The 7,897-nt window shown below is 40.7% G+C and overlaps 1 protein-coding gene across 1 annotated transcript; it reads left to right on the top strand.

Annotated features, from left to right (window-relative positions):
- Positions 1–355: 355 nt before the first annotated feature.
- LOC100662590 (tripartite motif-containing protein 75-like) lies at positions 356–2,061 on the top strand. The gene has a single exon (XM_003415837.3). The coding sequence runs from the start codon at positions 356–358 to the stop codon at positions 1,763–1,765; it is 1,410 nt and encodes a 469-aa protein (XP_003415885.2). The 3' UTR covers positions 1,766–2,061.
- The last annotated feature ends 5,836 nt before the right edge of the window (positions 2,062–7,897 follow it).

Below are 7,897 nucleotides of genomic sequence, written 5' to 3'. Positions count from 1 at the left end.
ATTTGGGAATAAGTGCATTGGAAGGGTGGAGACAAGAATCAGTGGCATTGAACAGAGCCACAAAGACTTTTTTTTTAATAAAGAAATATTTTCTCATCCCCAGGAACATATAGGCACCTTGAGGTCATGGCTGGATTCTGATCAAGAGAAGTGATTAGCTCGGCTTCATATTCTCTGAGCTGCCAAAGGCTGGAAACCTAGTTGCCCAACTAATCTGTGATCCACAGCTGGTTGTGAAGAGAACCCCTACTGACACCAACTTCTGCAACAGAGGACTAGCAACCTCATAGTATTTCATACCTTTCACACATCCTGAGGAAAAGCCCTCTCAGTCCGAACCTTCATTCATAGCCTAATGGAGGTCATGGAAGCCCTGGCAGGAATTCAGGCAGAAGCTAACTGCCCCATCTGTCTGGATTACTTTAGAGACCCTGTTACCATCAAATGTGGGCACAACTTCTGTCGCTCCTGCATCCAGCAATCCTGGCAGGATCAACAGGACTGGTTCCGATGCCCTGTGTGCCGCCACCCATGGCTACAGTTGCACCTCAGGAGCAACACCCAGCTGGGAAATATAGCTGAAATTGCCAAGCTACTCCACATCACCAGGAGCAAGAGGAAGAGGGAGGAAGAGACACGCTTGTGCAAGAAGCACAATCAGGTACTGACCCACTTCTGTGAGGAAGACCTGGAAGTCCTGTGTTCCCTGTGCACTCAGCCCCCAAACCACCAGGATCACCTCGTGAGGTCCATAGAGGAGGCTGCCTCTCATCACAGGAAAAGGCTCATGAGTTACATGGAGCCCCTGAAGAAACAAGTGGCAGACATTCAAAAACTAATAACTACCCAAGACAGAGAACCATCAGAACTGAGAAAGAAGGTGGAAAAGCAAAGGAAAGAATTATTCTCTGAATTTGAGCACCTGAACAAGTTTTTAGACCGTGAGCATGAGGCAGCTCTCTCCAGGTTAGCTCGTGAAGAGAAGCACATTCAACAGAAACTAAATGCGAAGATAACAGCATTTTCAGAGTTCATTTCCACACTCAACAATCTACTAAAGGAGGTGGCAGAGAAGAGTGTGATGTCAGAAGTGAAACTGCTGACAGATATTAAGAGCGTCCAGAATCGATGTGAAGGCCTCAACCCCCCAGTGCTCTATTCCTTCCAGCTAACGAAGGAAGGATGCAGCCTTCCTCCACAGTATTCGGCTCTGCAGAAAATTATACAGAAATTTAAGGAAGATGTAACCTTGGATCCTGAAACAGCACATTCAAATCTGATTGTCTCTGAAGATAAAAAGTCTGTCACATTTGTGAAGAAAACACAAAGACTTCCTCCTAATCCAAAGAGATTCAAGTTTGACCCAGTTGTCCTGGGTTGTGAAGAGTTCAGTTCTGGTAGACATTACTGGGAGGTGGAAGTGGGTGAGAAGCCTGAATGGTCTGTGGGGCTTTGTAAAGACTCCCTTTCCAGGAAGGCAAAGAGGCCCCCGGCAGGGCAGGAGAGATGCTGGGCAATTCAGCTGTGCAATGGTAACTATGTTGCACAAGGCACTTTTCCAGTCACTCTGGTGATAACAGAAAAACCCAGAGGGATTGGCATTTATCTGGACTATGAACTGGGTGAGATTTCGTTTTACAGTTTGAATGACAGATCTCATATCTTTTCTTTCACTGATAGATTTTCTGAAATCCTGAAGCCTTATTTCTGTATTGGGCGTGATTCTCAACCTCTCACAATCTGTGCTGTCAGAGATTATGAATGATAAACTATTTGGGAAACTGTCACATTGCTTGATTTTATTCCTGCAATTTAAGGTAGCGTGTCATACAACTATCAGTGAACATGGTACTGAAAATTTTTTCTTTTTTAAGTGTTCTTATGACTTTAACACATGAAGAAAGTTGTTTTATCTCCTATAATGACCAGTAACCAGAGTGTGATTATTACAATATTAATTGATTTTCCTGTAATTGCCCTTCCTATGGTTTGGTTCCTCTTTTTACCCTATAAGAATACTTGTACGATGAAACTGCCCCGGGACTACCTCGTTCCATTTTCTGTGTGCTATGTGGTTCCTCAATTGCAATTGTTTAAAATTCTTAATAAACCTCTCTGTTTTAAATTGAAACAGCATTCCAGTTTTTCTCTACACTGTTTCATGCTGATCGACAACAACATAAAGTTCTTGAAAGAGTACATCCCAAGGCAAGGCAAAACACACAAACTAGTAGCTAAATGATTCCAAGATGTTTCAGTCAGGTCGACCCATTTAAGATATCCAGAGTTCTCCTTGAGATCCAGTCCAAGAACCCTTGTTCAAAACCTGCACAAGTAACCCATGCCCCCAAAACCTGGGACAAGTAAACTCTTGCCTTCAAAGCAGGGAAAAATAAACCCTTCCGTCCAAACTTCAGCAAGTATTTTCTGAGCCCTCTCCCAAGATCAAACCTAACATCTTTTATTGAACTCACTTTGATATCCCTTGAAACCAGTCCAAGTAAAGTATTCAGATAACGCAAACAATAAAACTCCCTACAAACTCTGAGCACCACACAAAAATTCCCAAAAGTGGAAAGAAAAGGACAGGGCAGATGGAAATCCAGTTTCCCAAACAGACAACGTGAAAGGGTAACTTACCCAGGAAAAGATATTCCTAACTGTTCAGATATAAACTCAGAGAGTTCAACACAAAAGGGGTAGAACTTGAACCCAGGAAATTTACACCAAGTTCCCAAGCCATGATGAGGAAACAGTTGGATGCATATGTGGCCCATGTTTGGAATCTATTATGCGTCATCACAAGGTGGAGCACTTTGTGACTTTTTTCTCGGTCCAACTTCTGACGTTACCCTGTAAAAAAATAATCAAAACTCACCAAAATTTGAGCATAGTGTTTATTCTGAGAAAGTACTTTATATGCATATAAGCAGGACACTTTGATTCTAGGAAAAAGAAAATGACTCAAATAAACTAGGCACAATGGGGCTTATAATAAGAAGAGGAGGGAGAAACAGAGATCAGCCACTGGTTAATCTTAACATGGTTGATTGAACACTGCCTTCTGCATTCACTGAGGATAAGAAGGTATCAATTTATTTCTGGCCTGGCTGCTAATAATCTGGCCCTCCACACATCTGCAGCCATGAGGCCCTTTGAGATTTAAATTAGGAGGTAATAATTGTATGGACTATTTTTTTCTAACAGGATAAAGCAGATTTACATTGCTGCAGAAGATTTTCTGGCAGGATTTTTATGCTTAATATTTGATTTCACCCTTTTTGGGTAGTTATCTGACAGTACGCTCCACCAAAACAAGGGAAGAAAACTACGAAAGTGGAAAAACACCAGACTCATGCAAGAAAGGAATAAAACATAAGGATAGAAGATAAAAGAGAATTCTTAGAGTAACTGTGAAGGCCCAAAGCCCCAAATGATGGCTATGTATCACAATCGGGAATGACCAGAAAACTTCAGTCCACACTGGGGTAAGAGGATCAAGGGCTTAGGGAGAGACTGCAACAAGGAAAATAAAAAATAAATCGAATTAACAAATTGCATGTTGACTTTGTTCTTCCTGAAGAATTTTAGAATCCATCAGATGTGTGTCCAAAAAGAGATAAGTATTTAAAAATTCATAGAATATAAAGAAGGAAAGCAATTTCCTAATTAGAGTAAATCAATGTGAATAAGTATAATAGGTATCTGATGGCTCAGCTATGAAGAAATTATATAGCCATTTGAAAGTAAATACTGAATTTTCATCAACTACCTAATTGATTAACTAGTCAATTATCATTCTATGATCATATTTAGGTGTTTGTGGGTGATAGAAGACATCTAAAATTCTCAGATCACTGATAGGAATTTTAACACACAATGTCTTACATTGATTGTTATAATAGAGTTGTGAAGCAATAACAAAGGAACTAAAAGTATAAACCATGCCTGTGAGGAACAGGAATTCGTGGTAGGAGGGTATGGACTAAGACACATTTTTTGTTACAAGCCTTGTAGTATTATTGGGTTTTAAAAGAAATTTACATGTATTATTTTGATAAAAAGTAATTTCTGAAAATGAATATGTAAGTGATGGGTAATGTGTAAAGCATTCAAAGACAGGATGGGAGCTGGTAAGAATATCATTACTTCATCTTAGGATGTCAAAAACACGTTATCATTATTTCTCACTATGTCCCTGAAGAGTAGTTACTTCCAATGATATTTTACTGATAGTTTCCAGGAAAGAAGAAAAACAAAAGACACCCTTTTCTGCTTATAAGTAGTAAAGACATAATTCAGAACTATAGACTATATAACCTGGCTGATTTATGTATTGTATAGCTTCTTTCCTAACTAAGAGTAAGAAAATAAAATACACACTAGTTTTTCAAATAGTTCATCATTCATAATCCATTACTGTATAGATTTCAAGGGATTAAAAATCACATCCTGTATGATAATAAGGCCTAAATATTTTGGTCAAAATACCAGTTGAAGAATAGGTCCGAGACCCATCATTCAAATTATGTATCAATCCTCACCCTACTGTGGTATCTTTATTCAAAGAATAAATTTCCACAGCAAAGCTATCACAATTGGCCAGTTAATTCTGCAGCATAAATCCTATTGTGATGGTGTCTTCCTCCATTTCATAGGAAGAGAATTTTTACAAAGTCTTGAATCCCACATATTTTGTCTCCTAACTCTACCTCCCAGTAATGACAGCCTGACAGAATCCTTTTTGGGTTGTTGGGAAGAGATGTTTTGTGTGTCTTTCCAAATCTCATGTCTTTTCTCTACTCTTTGTTAATAACATTAGGATATGCTGTTCAGGTTCTACAATCAGATTTATCTTAAATGAATTGATAATATTTGCAGTTTATAATATTGTGGACAAAGTTTGCAAAAATTATTATTTACTTAAAAGGTTAACGCTCCTGATGTTTTCATGTTGTTATGCCTGTTGTGAACGCATTTAATACCATTTAGTAATGTCTGTGTGACTCTAGGGTCGCTATGTGTTGGAATCTACTGGGCGGGAACTGGTTTTTTATGTGACTCAAGATTCATCTCTGTTATCTTACTGAGACTTTGAGTGTGTAAACATGGCATGGAAATTTTGTTTGGAATTCATTTAATTTGTGTATAATATGCAATTATTTATCCTTTGAGGCCTTTAGAATTAGATCTAGATTCTCACTGAATCAAAGTATAATTAATTAAATCCAGAGTTTGCTTTCTCCCGCTAGTATTCTACTATCTTCTTTGGATTTAATTCATGCATTTTTACTTTGCACGACTATTTCTCTAATTTTTTTTTTCTCCTTGCTCCCTGTGCCCTGGGGCAGCCTGAACTATATTATACAGATGTGCAAGTGGGAGAGCGTGCACTGTAGACACAAAACCCCTAGGTCTTTGTGACAGAAAAGGATCAGAACCTGACTGTATCTCTCACACACCAGTTTCTCTTCCCGACTTCTCTTGCTATTCTGGTCTGGAATTGCTTGGCCAATTCAGCGAAGTGACCCCTCTAGGTAATGTTCCTAAAGTTCCTCTATACGTGCGGTGAGCAGCACGAAGACCAGAGGAAGGTATTTAGTTTATTCAGGACCGGCGAATGCAAGAGCGACAGCAGTTGTGTCCCCAGTGAAAGGTTACTGGGTTTCTTGGGCAACACGTACAGCCTGGGCGGCTGCGGCGTCAGAGAAGGAGGGTAGGTTTCACAGCAGTCCAAAATCCTGTCCAGGCCTTGGTGGCCCAGTGGTTAAGCCTTTGGCTTCTAAGTGAAAGCTGGCAGTTTGAATCCATCAGCCACTCCTTGGAAACCCTGTAGAGTGGTTTTACTCTGTCTTATATTTTCATAGGGTCACTGAGTCGGAATCCACTCCACGGCAACGGGTTTGGTTTCTTAACAACGTTCGCAGGGAAGCGGGTGCCAGCCCCGCTAACCCTGGCTTTCTAGGCGCTGGGCCGAGGAGGAAGAGGACGGTTCTCCGCCAGCACCGAACACCCCTCTATTGCCCCGGGCGCCCTGCACCTCTCGGGCGCTCCCAGATGGTACTCCGCCCCGACCCGTCGCAACCGGAAGCAGACGCTCAGAGTTTCCTTCCTGCTGACGCCAATCACAGCGCGCCAGGCGCCAACTTCCGGATCCAATGGGAGTAGGCTGAGCACAGAAGCTTGGGTCTGAGCAGGGGTCACGTTTAAGGTGGCGATTTCCTACTGTAATCAAGAATTCTTTTCATCCTTAAGAACTCAAGGTGGTTTGTCTGTTTTCTGCCACAGCCTCCCATCCCGCAGCGCCTAGGCGCCCTTTGCCACCTTCCAGCCTACCGCAGGTTCCCGCCCCCACCCTTAAATCTCGCATCTGGCCGCCACACTGAGTTACCACCCCTCCTGACCCCGCCCACTGGTTCCCTTCAGTTTCTTTTCGCGCCTCACAATTCTCACAAACTGAGGGAGCACTAATTGAAGAAAGAGTTGATGATTTAGAATGTGACACTTCAGGCTTGAGATTCTTGGCACCATTGTGTAAAACCTGACTGCGGGGATAAAGGAGCTGAGTGTCAGGGATGCCAGGAATTAGGAATGATAATCTGATCTGTTGCATTCTTCTGCTTTGTGAACATTTAACAAAAACCTAATTATGACGTCTGACACGTTCTATCCTTGAACAACTATCATATATAAGCCAATAAATGTATGCTATGAGTCAGAATCAACTCGACCGCAACGTTTTTTTTTTAATTATTATTTCAAAATTGTGTGAGTTTCGTGGTTGCATTTTCTTCTGTTTTCAGTCATTGACTGTGTCGAGCACATCAAGTTATTAGTCTGTGTACAAGATTTATATGGGGCTACTTCAAAGTTTCAATATTCATGATTAAGCAAAAAACAGTAAATGTATCCAGGGAAGATTTCCTATATATGTGTGTATATATGAACACATACACACACACACATACATAACACAGTTTTTGAGTCGGGAAGATTATTTGCATTTATTCCCTTAAACTCCAAAGTCACATATTGACAATAAGAATGTGAATACAAATGAAAGTGCCAAAAATATTTGCAACATTATAATTTAAATGTTTCCGTTACAGGCTGTGAGTCACCATGTATAGAGTTTCTACAAAATGAGAGACAAGGCAAACAATACTGAATGACCCAAGAGAAATAGATGGCATAAAACCAAGAAGAGTAGAGCTGTCCAGTAAATATTTGAAACGCTATTCAAACACACTACAGAAACATTCCTGCCACTCATCAGTCAGTTTCTTGTACCGTGGTGGCTTGCATGTTGCTGTGATGCTGGAAGCTATGCCATCAACATTTCAAATACCAGCAACGTAATCCATAGTAGACAGGTTTCAGTGAAGCATCCAATTCAGAAAGACATGGAAGAAGGACTTGCCAGTGTACTTCTGAGAAAAAAAAAAAAAGGCCAGTGAAAGCCTTGTAAATAGCAGCCAAACACTGTCTGATATAGTGCCAGAAAGTTAGCCTCTCAGTTTAGAAGGCACTCAAAATATAAATGGAGAAGAGCTGCTTCTTCAAAGTAGAGTACACAATGACGACTTGGATGGAGTCAAGCTTTTGGAACATTTGTTTGCTGATGTGACACGACTCAAAATGAGAAGCGACAGCTGCAAACATCCATTAAATGGATGCTGGAGTTGCTCACTCATGTATACCAAGAAATTTGGAAGACAGTTATATGGCCAACCAACTGGAAGAGATCCATATTTGTGCCGATTCCAAAGAAAGGTGATGCAACAGAATCAAGAAGCTATCGAACAATATGATTAATAGCACACACAAGTAAAATTTGGTGAAGATAATTCACAAATGGTTGCAGCAGTACATCAACAAGGAACTGCCAGAAGTTCAA

Source organism: Loxodonta africana, chromosome 21 (assembly GCF_030014295.1).
Source record: "Loxodonta africana isolate mLoxAfr1 chromosome 21, mLoxAfr1.hap2, whole genome shotgun sequence".
Lineage (NCBI taxonomy): Eukaryota > Metazoa > Chordata > Mammalia > Proboscidea > Elephantidae > Loxodonta > Loxodonta africana.
The sequence above is the reverse complement of the archived record's forward strand: the minus strand, read 5'-3'. Positions and strand labels throughout refer to the sequence as shown.